Source organism: Equus quagga, chromosome 5 (assembly GCF_021613505.1).
Source record: "Equus quagga isolate Etosha38 chromosome 5, UCLA_HA_Equagga_1.0, whole genome shotgun sequence".
Taxonomy (NCBI): Eukaryota; Metazoa; Chordata; class Mammalia; order Perissodactyla; family Equidae; genus Equus; species Equus quagga.
This window is the reverse complement of record NC_060271.1, coordinates 66,915,135-66,931,735: the sequence shown is the minus strand read 5'-3', so window position 1 is coordinate 66,931,735 and position 16,601 is coordinate 66,915,135. Positions and strand designations below refer to the sequence as shown.

Sequence of the window (16,601 nt, the reverse complement as noted above, 5' to 3'; positions counted from 1 at the left end):
GAAAAGGTAACTCCTGAGCTGAGATTTGATTTAAAAGATGAGTAACAGGGAGGCAAAAGGAGGGAAGGGCTCCAGGTGGAGAAGTAAGAAAGAATGCAGCAAAGGAGAAAGTCTTCTCAACAAATGGTGCCAGAACAACCAGAGAGCCACGTGTGGAAGAATGAGGTTGGACCCCAACCTCACACCATATACAAAAACTAACTCAACTGGATCAAAGACCTAAATTTAAGAGCTGAAACTATAAAACTCTTAGAAGAAAACATACAACTAGGCAATGGTTTCTTAGATAGGACGTCAAAAGCACAAGTGACAAAAGAAAAAATAGATAAGCTGTATTTCATCAAAATTAGAAACTTTCGTGCTGAAAATGATACCATCAAGAAAGTGAAAAAATAACCCACAGAATGGGAGAAAATACTTCAAATCATATATCTGACAAGGGACTGGTATCCAGAATACATAAAGGACTCTTACAACTCAATAAAAAGACAAATAACCCAATTAAAAAACGGGCAAAGAATTTGAATAGACATTTCTCCTCAGAAGATATACAAATGGCCATGAGCACATGAAAAGATGTTCAACATCATTAGTTATCAGGGAAATGCAAATCAAAATCATAATGAGATACCACTTCCCACCTCCTAGGATGGCCACAATAAAAAGGACTAATAAGTGTTGACAAGGATGTGGAGAAACTGAATGTTCATACTCTACTTCATGGGAATGTAAAATAATACAACCATTTTGGAAAATAGTTTGACAGTTCTTCAAAAAGTTAAACACAGAGTTACTATATGACCCAGCAATTACACTCCTAGGTTTCTAAAAGAACTGGAAAGAGGTACTCAAACAAATATTTACATGCATGTTCACAGCAACATTATTCATGATAGCCCAAAAGTGGAAACAACCCAAATGTCTATCAATTGATGAACAGATAAACAAAAAGGTGGTATATCCACACAAACGAATTTATTTGGCAATAAAAAGGAATGCAGTACTGATACATGCTACAACATGGGTAAACCCTGAAAACATGCTAACTGAAAGAAGCCAGTCATAAAAGACCACATAATGTATGACTCCATTTATATGCAATGTCCAGAATAGGCAAAGCCATAGGGACACAGAATAGGTTAGCGGTTGCCTAGGACTTGTGGGGAGGCGGGAATGGAGTGACTGCTAATGGATATGGAGTTTTTTAGGGGAGGCGATGAGAATGTCCTAAACTTAGATCATGGTGACGATTGCACAACTCTGTAAATATACTAAAATCATTGCACTGTATGCTTTAAATGGGTGGGTTTTATGATGTGTGAATTACACCTCAATAAAGATGTGAGAGAAAGAAAGAGGGAAAGAGCAGGGAGGAAAGAGAGGCGAAGGAGGGAGGGAGGGAGAGTAGGTTATTTTGTGAGGGGAGTTGTCTCTGATCTGCATTTTGGAGTGCTAAGATTAAGTGTTTTCCACTCTGTTTAGAACTTACATGAACACTTTAGAGATGATACTACCATTTAAGTGTATGCTTGGAAATGTTTTCATTTAAACCATAGCCATGGAGTATCTAACCTTTACACGGTCAGGGTCCACATAAGGCATTTTTTTCATGTCACATTCTTCAGTAGCATAATTTAACTTGAGGATATACAGGATCCACACTCCAAACACAAGCAACGTACACCTGGAAAAAAAAATCAGTTAGGTATAATGATGCAGGCAAGCGATAATCAAGAGAGATCGTGTGGAATAAGTAAAAACCTAACCCCAGCTGAGTTTGCCTGCCGTGCAGGATAAGAGTACAGTCTTTAAAGTTGACCTCAGCGGTCAATTTAAGGCACCATTTCTTACTTTCTTGACAAGTCAAATTAGTTAGTTATGACTGTCTTTGTCACAAGCAAACACAGAATAAACTTTCTTCCACAAAGTTATCATCATAAAATCTGAATCACAATGCAGATTGTTAAAAAAACAATCGACTGTGAACTACAGAATCTCAGCTTCAGTTTTTTGCAACTTTAAATACTGTCCTTCACATATTGTACGATTCCACTTACACGAAGTACACAGAGCATCCAAAATCAGAGACAGTAAGTAGAACAGTGGTTGCCAAGGGCCAGCGGGAGGGGGAACGGGGAATTAGTGTTTATAATGGGTACACAGCATCAGTTTTACAAGAGGAAAGAGTTCTGGAGACGGATGGTGTGATGGTTGCACAACAGTGTGAATGTACTTAATATGACTGAACCGTACACTTAGAAATTGTTAAGATGGTAAATTCTATGTTGTGTATTTTACTACAATAAAAAAAAATGAGGGGAAAAATACTGCGTCCTAAAAGCAAAATAAACAATCTACTCATCATTCCTCTCAAGAATTAGAAGTGTCCAGAAACAAGGCTGACTGAGGTGAGACAGTACCACCCGTCACCCTTAAATACAAAAAGTGCTTTTAAAGATTTGATAAATTCACACTATTACACACTTTAAAACACACATGCACACACAGAGGATTGGGGGAAAAGAATTGAGTCTAGTCCTGGTTCTGGAAATCTTTTTTTTTTTTTGAGGAAGATTAGCCCTGAACTAACATCTGCCACCAATCCTCCTTGTTTTGCTGAGGAAGACTGGCCCTGAACTAACATCCATGCCCATCTTCCTCTACTTTATATGTGGGACGCCTGCCACAGCATGGCTTGATAAGTGGTGTATTGGTCTGCGCCTGGGATCTGAACCGGTGAACCCCAGGCTGCCAAAGCAGAACATGCGAATTTAACCGCTGCACCACCAGGCCAGTCCCTAGAAATCTCATTTTTAATAAGCTCCCCAAGTGATACTGACAAACTAAAAGTTAAAAAAAGACGTTTAAACCAAAGTTTAAGAACCACTGCTTTAAATAATTTGTGTTATTGAAAAAAACAAAGTTAAGGAATAACCTTAAGGAGGAAATAAATATATTTTCCAAAGAAAAGGGCAGTAAAGAAAAATATAGCATATTGTACACAACAGATACTAAATATTCCTTAATATTTGAGGATGATGATACAAGAAAATATTGCTGGGAAGTGTTTTCAAGACTTCTTGAATCTCATTTCAATGGGCTCCCTCATGAAAACCTGGAGAAGCATCTTAATTTTCCCCTGGGATTGAGTACAAGGTTAAAGGAATAGGATGCTATCATTTGTGTAAAAAACCAGGGAGTGGGCAGGGTGAGAATATATGCACACATGCATGTACACACACACACAATTTCTTATACACACAAGACTGGTAATATAGATTTTCTTTAAGCGGGAGGGGAAATGTGGGGAGCAAGGCTGGGGAGATGTCTTACTGGGTACCTTTGACATCTTTTGAATTTTGAATCTTCTGAATGTAGTATTGCCCGTTCCTCTCTCCAGCCCCCAGAAAAGGTATTACATTCAGTGCATGTAATAATTCCCTCATTTTGATTATTAAGAAAAAAAAAGGAACGGGGCTGGCCCCGTGGCCGAGTGGTTGAGTTCGTGCGCTCCGCTGCAGGTGGCCCAGTGTTTCGTTGGTTCGAATCCTGGGCGCGGACATGGCACTGCTCGTCAAAGCATGCTGAGGCGGCGTCCCACATGCCACAGCTAGAAGGACCCACAACAAAGAATGTACAACTATGTACCGGGGGGCTTTGGGGAGAAAAAGGAAAAAATAAAAAATCTTTAAAAAAAAAAGACCATAAAAAAAGAAAAAAAAAGGAAGGAGAAAGGGCGTTAGAAGCAGGCCCAGCATCTACAGCATCAATGGCGCTGTGCTGTAATTCCTGGCGGCCAGTCTGTCTGGCCCACACTGAGCAGCACGGGGCCCAGGTCCATCTCGTTTGCTGCCATGCGGCCAGCACCCAGCACACAGCATGGGCAGGCCTCAGTAAACACTGGCTGATGACAGAAGGAGATGGAAATGATTCAAGTGTTCATTAATACACGTTTCCTTTCCCCACCTTTCTCCTTCTCTACCTCCTACGTCAGTAAAGTGAGACAGGAGACCAGACTTCACGGTTGGATTTCTATCTTTAGACATGAAAAAAGGGTAGTTTTCAACTCGGTTTGGCTGGTACCAAATAAAACTGACAAGCTCCTCCTTTAACCATTCTACCACTTATTAGGATGTAAGGGTGACCTGGCGGAAACACTGGTCATCCTTTTTCGTGTTCAATATTTAATGTTATTCAAATGTCTGTAGGGGACCTTAATTAAGCAGAGTTTTAGATTAACTTAAAATAGCTAAGGAGAAAAGCCCTCTTTTGTTCAACCATGGCAGGACGAGCTGCTCTCGTGGGCCTTGAAGCTCAGGCGCAGAACCTGAGCGGCTCCCTGGCTGGGCACTGCACTATTCCCACGGACAGTGTGATGCATGAAGCCCTGGCACCTGTGCACTGAATCTTTACTCAGATGTGCCTTTAAATGAGCCTATGACCAAGCATGAGAGCCAGCTTTAGGGCCCTCCTTGAATTTTTCATTTTTCTCTAAGTTCTACACAATTGACCCAAATCAGGCGGATCTTATGCCCAAGGGTTCATACTTACTTGAGGATGTCTTTTAATAACAAGTTGGGTCTTCTCATCTTGTTTTGAGCTCGGGTGTACCATTGCAGGGAGGGTCTTGAGCAATCGCTTCTCAGTTTCACACAGTTATACTCACTTGGCATTGCTGTGAAGAGAGGAGAAGAGGATAAGAGGAGGAAAAAGAGGGAAGAGTTAGGCAGATTATGTTTCTGAAGAGTCTTTATGTGGTACATCCATACCATGGAATACTACTCAGCAAGGAAAAGGAATGAACTACTGATGCACACTACAATGTCAATGAATCTAGAGGCAACCACGCTGAGCCAATGCTAAAAGATTACATATTGTATGATTCCATTTATATAACATTCTTGAAATGACAAATTTATAGAAATAGAGAACAGATTAGTAGTGGTCAGGAGTTATGGAGAGGGTGGTGGATGTCGCTAGAGAAGGGCAACATGAGGGGTCCTTGTGGTGACGGAAATATTCTGTCTCTTGACTGTACCTGTGTCAATAACCCAGCTATGACAGTGAACCATGGTTTTGCAAGATGCCACCATTGGGGGAAACTGACTAAAGGGTACATGGGATCTCTCTGTCTTATTTCTTACAACTGCATGTGAATCTACAATTATTGCAAAATAAAAAGTTGAATTTTTTTTTTTAAAGAGGCTTTATCTTTTAGAGATACATACAGAACTATTTATAGATGAAACAGCAGAAATGAGATCCGCTTCAAAAAAATCAGGAAGGGGACAAGTGTTGGGGGGAATAGATGAGACAAGACTAATTTTAAACTGATAACTGTTGAAGCTGGACAATGGGTACATTGGGCTCATTACACAATTCTCGATACTGTCCTTCTTCTGTATATTTGAAGTTTTCTGTAACAAAACAGTTTTTTAAAAAAGTATTACATTCAAAACAGAAGAAAAGTGTTACACTTAGGAAAAAAAAATTGGGCTATTTTAAAAGAAATTTTTCTTTAAGAAAATATATTTCTTATATTCTCAGGTATGCTTGCTCACTTATTCTTTAGAATTAATTTTACTCTCATATTTTCTAAGTAATATTCCCAGGAATATGCTAGTAGAAATAGCTATGTTTCCCCCTGAATCAGTTTCCCTCTTCCTCTCAACTTAATAGAACTCTAGGTTTTTGGCTGGGCAGATGGCCTCCCAGAATAAAGACTACATTTCCCAGCCTCCCTTGGAGCTGGGTGTGGCCTCATGACTAAGTTCCAGCCAACGGAATGTGAACAAAAGTGAACTGCACAACTTCCAGGGTGCATTCTTTGGCACACTCCCCTTTCTCCTTTATTCCCCTTCCTGCTGGCTGAAATACTGACACATGAAGAGCCACTTTGGACCACACAGAGGGCACATCACAAGGGATGGTGGAGCAACAACAGAGAAGGGGCCTGGGTCCCTGGACAACCCCAGGACAGAGCTGTCATTCCACCTCAGGCTGCCTGCCTCTGGACTGTTATATGACGGAGAAATAAACTTCTGTCTTGTTTAAGCAATTGTTAATTAAGAGCAAAGTCATTTCTCTACAAATATAGGCATCTATTGCCATTATGATAAATTTATATGTTAATTTAAGAAACAACGTCTTTACTAAGCTTAGTCTGTCAGCCAGGAAGAAGCTTTATCTCATTATTCACTTCACTTCCCCCATTAGGGTTGTGCCATTTTCTTTGGAAAAAATCCTTTATCAAACTGACATTCAAGTATTTACTTTTCCTGCTACTGTAAACAATCTCTCCCTCCACTCCAATTCTAACTGTGTAGCACTAGAGCGCAAGAATTCTGAGAGATTTGTATCGCTCTATCTGAGTAGTTAGAGTGCCAAGGACTTCACCAGTAAACTGCTGCTGAAGAATCTACTGAATTCCTAAATGAGAAGTTAGAACAACTGAGACCCTGGAACATTTTCAAACACCACAGCTTCGTGGTTACTTAAATACATGGTCAGTGACGTGGTGGGAACCAGGAGGCTACCTATAACCAGTATGTATGTACAATTGAAGTTTCTAAGACGTCTGTGTTTTTATGACCAGAATGACACTCAACTCTCACCAAAGTGGGCCTCCAGAGAACAAAGCTGATTGTGGTATCAGAAAGAAGCCGGGTTTCCCCTCCGCTTACTGCTGGTGCAATGACAGCCCTGTTGCCTCTCAGCTCTACTCGGCCCCTCTGTCTAGTCCCTCTGCCACTCAGGCTGGAAGCCTGTACACTACATTTCCAGTCCCTCTGCTGGCTGGCTTCCTGTTAAGTTGTGATTGTGGGACGTCCTGGTGGAAGACCGGAGACAAGAAGAAAGGAGCAGCCTTTCCACTCCCCTAATTCGGTGGGGCTGCTGACGGGGCAGCAAGACTAGCAGGCGACGGAGGGCGACTGCACGTGACTCTGGCAGCAGCGGCGGGCAGCCAGCATCCTAGGTTTCTACTCAACAGAAGTGACGGCACCACCAGCAAATTTGTGACAAGCATGAGCTTCAGCCCGGGTGACAGCAGCTTCCTGATCTCTGGCTAACACGTCTTTTTCACGGTGGCCTGCCATCACCTTTGTAATCAATTCCCTGCGTGAGAGCCCTCTCTGCCTGAAGTATCTGCGTGGTTTCTGGTTCCCTGCTGGACACTGACTGGCACATCAGATGACTCTCTTCTGCCACTTTCAGGAAAGTGGAATCAAGCAAGGAAACGGGCAGACTCTGGGGGTAACAGGAGGGGCTACAGTCCTGACCTCCTTCTTGTTCTCCCCATCACTGCCATAACACGCTCACACAATCCATTCAAATGCTCAAAAAGAAAGTTGTGTTTTGTTTTTTCCTAATCACACTGGAGAGGATCTCAGGAGACGTACAGTCATGTGTCACTCAACGATGGGGACACTTTCTAAGAAAAGCATCGTTAAGCGATTTCATCCTGGTGAGAAGATCCTAGAGTGTACTTACAGGAACCTAGATGGTACAGTCTACCACACACCTAGGCTGTATGGCACTAATCTCATGGGGCCACCGTCATATACGCGGTCCTTCATTGACTGAAATGTCGTTATGCAGCATAGGGCTGTGGTATGAGATAACAGCATCCAGCCGACACCTGGCTCAGCTCCTCCACCTACCAGCTGTGAAGCTTTGGGCAAGTTACCACAACTCCTGTCGCTGTTTCCTCATCTGTAAAATGGGGATAATGGTCTTACCTACCTCACAGGATTAATCCAGGGAAGAGGGGTGGCACAGAAGCACTATGTAAGTGCCAGTTGTTGTGACTATTACTTCACATAAAGGGAAGTTTCGGGCTCCCAGTCTCATTTACACAACTCATCAGGCAGGGCTTTAAGGCACTTGCCGTCCTCTGGTGACCCTCACTTCTAGCCACGGGCTTCGCCTCTAGCCCCATCACAGACTCCCTTCTTTTGTTCATTCTGTTCCCCTCCTGGGTATCTTTGGAGAAGCAACATCTCCCCAAAGCTCCTCATGGCCTCCCCCTGGGTCAGGTCTCTCTCCCCCAACCCCCTTCTAAACCTGCAGATTCTCTACACGCTCAGCTTCCTCCACTGCCTCTTCTGCCCGCTGCCACCGCTCCCTGTGACCGCCAAGCCGCTCCCAGCCTGGGTCTGTCTGCCTTCCTCAGTCCGCACACCATGCCTGGCATGCCTTGGAACCATCCGTCCCTGACGACCTCGACAATCCTAAACTCCCACGTGCACATCTTATGACTCCAGGGCCCGGTCTCCCCCTCCTAGCTCCACACGTATTCACTGCAGGATTTCACCACCTGCCTTTTACTCACCTCAGCAAGGGAGCAGACTCCAACTCCAGCTCTCTGTGCAGACTGCTCACGCAAGCTCAGACCTGTGTATCTCAAGAACTGCCCACCGTCTTCACCTCAAACAACATTACTACGCAGAACCTGGCATTTTCCTCTATTCCCTACATTATTTGGTAGCGGCACCATCCACTCAGCCTCCAAAACAAAAACCTGCAGGTCAACCTCAGACTCCTCGCTTCCATTCCCAGCCCCAACCAATCCCCAGGGCCTCTCAATCACACCTTCTGGAACTTCCCATGCCCACTGACATTCCCTTAGTGGAGGTCACTTACCTGGAATCCCCTGTCTCAAATCCACCTGCTTAAAGCCATCTTTCTAAAATATGTATCCACTTAATGCTTCCCAGCTCATCTCAGTAATTCTATGACTCCAGGTGACAAACTCGTCTGTCACAATCTTGCCACAAAGAAGTACTGTCAGAAACCTGGATGTACCACATTGCTGCCTCAGGGCCTTTGCACATCATGCACCCTCAGTCTGGAAGCCCAGCAGGAATCCCTCCCAACAATCTGCCTGGTGAACCACTTTTCACCCTTAAACCCTCCTCCCTCTATGAAGATTATCTTTCAACCCCACAGCCGTCCATGGGCACTTCCCCATCTCTGTTTACCACAATGAACTCAGATTTTCTGTGTACATTTTAGGTCTCCTCTCCCTTTTTGCAAGCACCCGGAGGACTGAGCTTCAGTCACCTGGACAGAACTTTGTTCATCTTGGTATCCCCAACAGCGAGGACAGGGCTTAGCACACAGCAGGCCCTTAAGAAATGTCTCACACTGAACAGAATGTGCATTACATGCCCATGGTCTGTCATCAAACAAGATAAACTTCCAAAAAAATAAACGTATTTTCATGATAATATTTAAGATTAAAACTGAATGTTAACAGAAATTATAATAGCAAAGATTAATAAAACATAAGCTCTACTGAAACATCTAAAATGCCCAACAGCAGGGAATTGTTGGTAAATTATGGTGCAAACCACGTGGAATACTCTGCAGTCCTTAAAGCCTTGCTACGCGAAGTGGAATCTAGCATCACAGCCTCAGCATCACCGGGAGCAGGTTAGAAATGCGGAGTCTCAGGCCCCCCAGACTTGCTGAATCAGGGGATTCATATGCCATTAAAGTTTGAGAAGCACCAACTTAAGGTATGGGGTACACACATTACTGACACTGAAAGATGCTGTTAGAAAAAAATTTTATAGTTTTGTAAAAATGTATGTGTATATACATATAATCATGTTCCAGGATGTAGCCACTCAAGCTATCAGAATGTGACTTGCCACAGAGTTTCATCGAATCCTCCTACTTGGGCTCGGAAGGTATTCTTCCAACTTACAAGTGACCATCTGGATTCCACACCCCTCAACATCGCAAAAGGAGGCCAGCATGGGTCATCTTCACTGACGCGTAGCTGACGTGCCGCCGGGCGGCCTGAGCATGCTCCCTTGGAGAAGTGGGGTCGCCAGTTTACAGTCGTGCTCACCCTGCACCCTCTGCACTGTTTTCACTCATTTCTTTTGTCTCCAGTGTTTTGTTTGGTTGAGGACGGGTTGTGATTACAAGTTCACTTACATTAACATTGAAACATGGGCATGTTTTGTTAACTAGTGAGTAAGTGTACACCATTAACTTCAGAGGCGATTACACTTTTAACTAACAAAAATTATCAGAATGTAGAAGAAGACTGTTTACATATCCATAGGTGCACACAGGCATAAAGACATCTAGAAGAAGGTATATCTATATGCTATCAACAGGGGGCGCAACTGTGCGTAATTTAATTTCTCATTTTGTATTCCTTTTTATACTACCTGAATTCTGTACATTACTACTTTTATTTCTGAAAAATTAAAGATGTTTTCCTTCTAGGGGGAAAAAGTCCTTATGATATGATGAAAAGCTATTTGAAAACTACCCAAGCAAAAAATATTTCTAGGAACCCTGAATTAACTCTTTAGTGTGTTAGGGACAAATTCTCATAAATCAAGCATTTGAGGATGAAAAAGTAGAAACTAAGTTACTATATTTTGGGGTGGTTTCTTGAGCTGGAAAAAAATGTTTAAGGAGAAGCAAAATGAAGAACGTTCACACTCAAGTCCCATTTGCCTTGGGAGCGGAGACTGAGGCACCCCCGTTTGTGGAAGCCTCATGTCCAGCTCTACCTGAGCACAAGGGGGCTTCCAAAAAGCTGGTGAGTGAATTAATGGACAAAGGAAGGATGACAGAGGCCCTCTTGCTTCAGACGACTCACCCTCACCTGATCTGGGCTGGCACTGCAGCGTGAGCTGGAGAAGCAGCATGTCACAAACATCTCCCCGAACTAAAGCCACGCCTCAGCCAACGGTGTGCACGCGCACACAGACTGTATTCATTCTAGTGATCTGCACCCTCTACTCCACTCAGTTAATTTACATAACATGAAGAATGCTTATGTCAGAATAATAAACTACTACAGGTATGTTCCACTTACTAAAACTGCTTATACGGATGTTCCTATTTGCAGTGCTTTTATTTTCTCTAACACTTATCATCATGAGATGTGTTAGTCATCATTTTTTTCTTTTTAATATACATTTGTCTCTTGTCTCCTCTCTGCCACCAGAACGTAGACTCGACGGAAGCAGGGGTCTTTGCTTTGCTCACCACTGAATTCACAGTGCCCAAGAGGCATCTCTTACATATTTATTGCATCTTACATCTGTTATGCACAGTGCATAATAGGCATCTAATATATATTTATTGAATAAATACTCAGCTTCTTATGAGGGTTTCGGAGGTGATGGTGGCTCCAGGCACTCCTCCAAGGACTTTGTTGGCAGGCCATCACCAAGGGCCTGCCTGTCTTCTGCCCTGTGGCACCCTCCCAGATCTCCTTCTCTGTCTCCTTCACAGGCAGTTGGTCCCCTACCATGTCCTCCTAAGTGTGAGGGTCCCAGAGCTCATACATGTGACCCTCTCCTCACTCAGACTGCCGGGGTAAGAGCCTCCACATGCGGCTGCACTAACCATCTTTATGCAGAAAGGCCTGGCTTTCAAAATACGTATTTCTCTCACATATAAAAATGTAACGGATTCTTCTTAAATGCTTGTATGCCTGATGAAGATACCATTCTTCTTAAGGCCCTGATGAAGAAATATGAGGGCAGGCTGGGCGCTCAGTCCATTCGTAGAACTGCCACTAACATTTCCAAAATTAATTAACCATTCAGACAAGGGTAGAATAGATGCCACAAAGCAGCACAGGATGAAGTGTCACATTAACTGGCCAGACAACCACTGGTGCAAGTGGGTGGGGCATGAATACTCACTGGGAGGAATAAGCCTACACGCGGTATCACTAAATCCTAACAACACCCGCTTCGCTGGATTGCTACCCATTTAACCCGCCAAAGGTCACACATGGATAAGGAGCTGAGAGTTCCAACCCACAGCTATCCACGTCCACGCCCGCGCCCTCCACCTGGGGTGCTAAGGAAGGGTAGGTCTTGGGACAACAGGTGGCTATGCACATACGTGAAGGGTTTTTTATTTTTGTTTTAATAATGAAGGCACATCAAGGCACAGTTTATTATAAACAAAAATCTGGTTGAGAAAGCAGTGAATAAATCAACAAGGGTGGAGTGGACTGTCTGGGAAGGTGAGCAGGTACAGCGGAGATGTTAATACGGCAGCCAGATGAGCATGGCTTTTAAGGTGGGAGGTTTCTGAGCGCAGAAGGACTTCAAAGCAGGAGAGGAGGACTGGTCTGCCGCACACTAGGCTGCCTGGGGACACTGAGGCAGGAGACTGGGTGCTCGCTGCTGTCCAGGTGGAAGGGGAGCCTGAGGCCATCCCCAGCGAGGAGGAAGAGGAGGGGACAAGGACAGAGATCTATTGAAAAATGATAAAAGGAAGACTAGTGATGAAAAGAAGCATGCAAAGATAAATGTGGGTCCGAATTATGGAAAGAAGTAGGAATGGATGTCAATTTTCATACTTTAGTGATGATGATGTGCTGAATTTAAGAAAGACACCCAAGAGGCAGTTGAAAACGTGGCCTCAGGCTCAACAAAATGTCCATCCCACCCACCAGGTTTCCTCAGCACGTCCAAGGGAGGTAAGCCCTAAAACATACACAGTGTGGTACCAATTAACTTCTCTCCTAGACTGGCATACTATACCGTCTATGGGAAAGTTGAGAAAATGGTCACTCAAATCATGTTTGGGGTTTTGTGTTTTAGATGAAGAACTCCACTTGATAAAGGAGAACAGAAGACAGGGCAGAAAGCCTGCCCTCAGGGAGAAGACAGCCTTGGGGTGCACACAGATTAACCACGTGGTAGTGCTGAGGAGAATGCACAACAGCTACAGCATGGCGTGGGGGGCAACAAAGAGGAGCTGGGTGAGGAGGGAAGACACACACTGTGGGCAGAAGGAACGGAATAAACAAAGCCCAGAGGCCTGTGAGTTTGGGGAACAGCAAATGACTGGGTACAGGTGAGAAAGTGTGGCACGGGGTGGGGGTGGGGGTGGGGGTACAGGCAGGCGTTAAGGGTAATACTGTGGTCCTGTTGGATGCCAGGGCTGGTGCTGAATCTGGCTGAGCTGACTGCTAAGAGCACACAGCTGCCCCCTTCTCTGTAGATTTGCCTTCCGTCCCCAGCCAATGATTGACAGACAGGGCAATGACTCTTGCCTCCAGGCAGGATTACCCTGGGAGAGCAATTCAAGCTCCAGAGTTCCCTGGGGGATCAGCTGAGACCACAGCTTTGCTTGGCTCCCTCCTCTGCCCCCCTCCTCCCTCACTCCCTTTCTCCTGGCAGCTCTCTCCATAAGCCAGGAGCCCTCAAATTCCTGTTTCAGGCTCTGCTTCTAAGGAACCTGACACAAGACAGGCCATTAAGTCAGCAAGGTCAACATATGGAAGATGGCAGAAGGTCACGAACGAGCAGGAGAAGCCCTTGAGGATTTTGTTCAGGAGGGGTCACAAAATAATGTGGAGGAAAACCACTGGGGGAGCAGCAGGACAGCAGAGGAGCAGGGTGGCGAGCCTGAGGCGGCAGGCTGGTGAGAGGCTGCCACGTGCTCTCAGCAGCAGACCCTACAGGCCTCAGCAAATTGACAGGGGCAGTCATGGGGAGAGGAAGACAACTCAAGTGCAGAGAGAGGTCACAGGAGGAGGGAAAGCTGTGGAGCTATCAGGTCAGTTCGGCCTTCCTGAGTCCCAAATGCCTGCGAGCCATCACGTTGATAAATCCCATGCATGGCTCAAAAGCCAGGCTTGGGGCCCTTGGGAGAGATCTGAGCTGCAGCATCAGTCAGGGGGTGCACGTGGCTGCGCGACAGAATCCATGGCATCACATGCCAGGCAGGAGGGAGAAGAGGGATGAGACAGAAAGTAAGGGGAGGCACCTCTGTGAGGAGAGGGCGAACTTTCCTGGGAATCCCTGACAGGCTTCCATTTATGTCTCTTTAGTCAGAACTACATCACGTGGCTACCGAGCTGCAAGGTTAGCCAGGAACTTTTTACAAGCTGGGCAGGTTGCTTCTCCAAACAAAATTAGGGTTCTGTCTGTAAGGAAGGAGACAGGGCTCTTTAATAGTCAACAGTTGGTCTGCTACAGCCAGATAAGGGCCTGGGGCTATGTGGATAAAGGTGACAGGGCTGCTCTAAGAGATAAGATCCCCAAGGGGAAGAAAAGGAGGAAAGTCTTCCTAGCCTTAGGGAGAGCCGCCTGCCTTTGAGAGGTTGGGGAGGAGAGGAAGAAGCAAACAGCATACTGCTGGAAATCAGAAAAGGAAATATTAAGCAAAATCTGTAACTTTGATGTGACAACTCCAAGCCTGGGTTTCATAACACTCTGAAATTTCAGTTACTTAAGAAAGCAACACAGTAGTAGCAACACATTTCAAAGTCCTGTAACCTAAAAAAGTAATATGGGCACCCTCACTGTACACACAAAAAAGGGTAATTTCTAAAAGTTAATTTCATCGATTTCTCCTTTACGCTCTGTGATAACACAAAGAAATGACGGATTGAGTCCCTGCTTTCTAGAAACCCAAGGCCCCGGGAAACTACAACAGGAATGTAACACAACGGTGTGGGGAGGGTGTGGGAGAAAGGGGACCATTCAGAAGTGTGGCATTGACACCCAGCACAGACACAGACACGGTGTGGTCAGAGAGCTGACCCCCTAGGCCATCTTGCCAGAGCCCATCCATGGACAAAGCAGCAAGGTGGGAACCCAGAAGGTGGGAAGCAGCTGGTGCCAGTGAAATTCTCAACTAAGCTTTGTTTTACCCCCACCCAACAGGGAAGGGAAAGGAAGCTGGGGGTGAGGGGACAACGGTTTAGTTAGAAATCCTCAAGAGGACACCAGTCCAAGGCCTTACTCGTGGCTTACAGGGCTATTGGCGACATGTTACTTTTACTGATTCCAGAAGTCGGCCTGTCCTCCTTTGTCCACCCAAGCTGACTGCCATCCTTGTACAAACTAGGTAGTTAATTTCAAACTAGTCTTATCTGTGGAACTCCTTTTATATGAAAGTTCACATTGAATCCTTACATATAACACAGATAAGGGGCATTCAATTGATCTTTTGCAGGGTTTCTCTACCGTGGCACTATCGACATTTTGGGCTGGGTGAGTCTTTGCTGTAGAAGGCTGTCCTGTGTATTGTAGGATGTTTTCCAACATCCCTGGCCTGTACCCACTAGATGCCATTAGCATCTCTGGTCCTCCTCCTCGCTCCCAGTTGTGACAATATGAATCGTCTCCAAACATTGCCAAATGTCTCCTGGGGGACAGAATCGCTCCCAACTTTACCCAATGGGATAAAGTCATTGTACATATTAAAATTCCACAATTCCCATATTTTTAAAGTATCGAGGGTAATTAAACAAGGCAAAAACTGAAAATCAAACACTGTGGGCTGAAAATTGATGATACTCGAGCCTCAGTATCTAATCTTTTTCTATGTTTGGTTCTGGTTGCATAATCTCAAGACATCTTGATTCTTAGGATATGTGGTCATGTTCTCACCTGTACAGGTATGGGAACAGACAGACAAGCACAGGCCTGCACTCACACACCAGCCCGGGCAGAGCACCAGCCCCACAGAGGTGAAGTTCACAGGTTTGCATGGGGGCAGGGAGGACAATACTCATTCCTGGAACCACACACCTCCAGCAGAGCACCTTTAACCATCTCATTCCACTCCCACAACTAAAGGGGGAAAACCCCACTACACGGTACTTTCCTATTTCCACTGGGTAGGCAGTATCTCATTTGTCTTTTAGGAATGTGAAATTTCATCCATGATATCAAAAGCACAAAGAGAGTGCTGATGAGAACACTGGTGTGGAGACCACACCCAATCATTTCCTAATGTCTTCTAGTATTTGTTCAATTGAAATTATCAATGCCTCCACCGAGGTCTCAAGGTCTCGGCGAGTGATTCTCCAACCTGACCATGCACAAGAACCACTGGAGGAGGCTGTAAAGTCTGCAGATTCCCAGCCTCATCCCCACAATCTCCCGCCTGGTAGGACCAGGTGAGGATGCCAAATGTGCATCTTAAGTCAGTTCCCCTGAGTTACGTGGGTGTGGCACTTTGAGAAACCCTGTTCTCCAGCAAGCTTCTCACAGCTGAAATTAACAACAGACTTTAGCCTAAAGATTTTCAGATCTTCCTATAAACTGTGCAGTTATGAGGACTCGTCTTCTGCAACGAAAAATAAAAGTGTTGCTCTGTGAATGCACAGTCTGCACTCTACTAATTTTGACCATCAACCAAGACGCAAGCACCTCAAGGACTTGGAGGTACGCTTTTTAATCTGCTTCTAATCAACTGGTATTCCTCTAGGGTTGAGAATACATCATTACTATCATTCAATTGCATGCTTTTTACATGTTTAAAAGTATTAAGGCAATTAATTCTGAGCCCTCAGAATACACAAACATTCTCCAAAACCAGAACATGCTGGGCCACAAGAGATGGCATTTCTCCAAGACTTTACTGAAGTGACAAAGACGTTACGCGGGCAGCGACTCTTCAGCGTCGATCCAGAACCCTTTCCTCCTCCCCACTGCTCTCCCACACCCTCCCCCTCACTCTCCTTCAGCCTGGCAGGCCTCCTGCGGTCCCTCACACCCCCATCCCCACCTCAGGGTCTCCACTTGCAGTTCCCTCTGCCCCTCCTCCAGACAGCTCTCTCCCGCACCATCTTGATTCTGGTCTTTGTT

The 16,601-nt window shown here is 45.0% G+C and overlaps 1 protein-coding gene across 2 annotated transcripts in view; it reads right to left on the bottom strand.

Moving 5' to 3' along the window:
- The window catches only part of ST3GAL5 (ST3 beta-galactoside alpha-2,3-sialyltransferase 5), a 45,756-nt gene that overhangs the window by 17,176 nt on the left and 11,979 nt on the right, over nt 1-16,601 (bottom strand). For both annotated transcript variants that reach the window (XM_046661903.1, XM_046661904.1), the window contains exons 2-3: nt 4,552-4,675; nt 1,573-1,684 (exon numbers count right to left, since the gene is read on the bottom strand). In XM_046661903.1, coding sequence (XP_046517859.1) covers nt 1,573-1,684; nt 4,552-4,675 — 236 coding nt within the window. The remainder of the gene's footprint in view (nt 1-1,572; nt 1,685-4,551; nt 4,676-16,601) is intronic.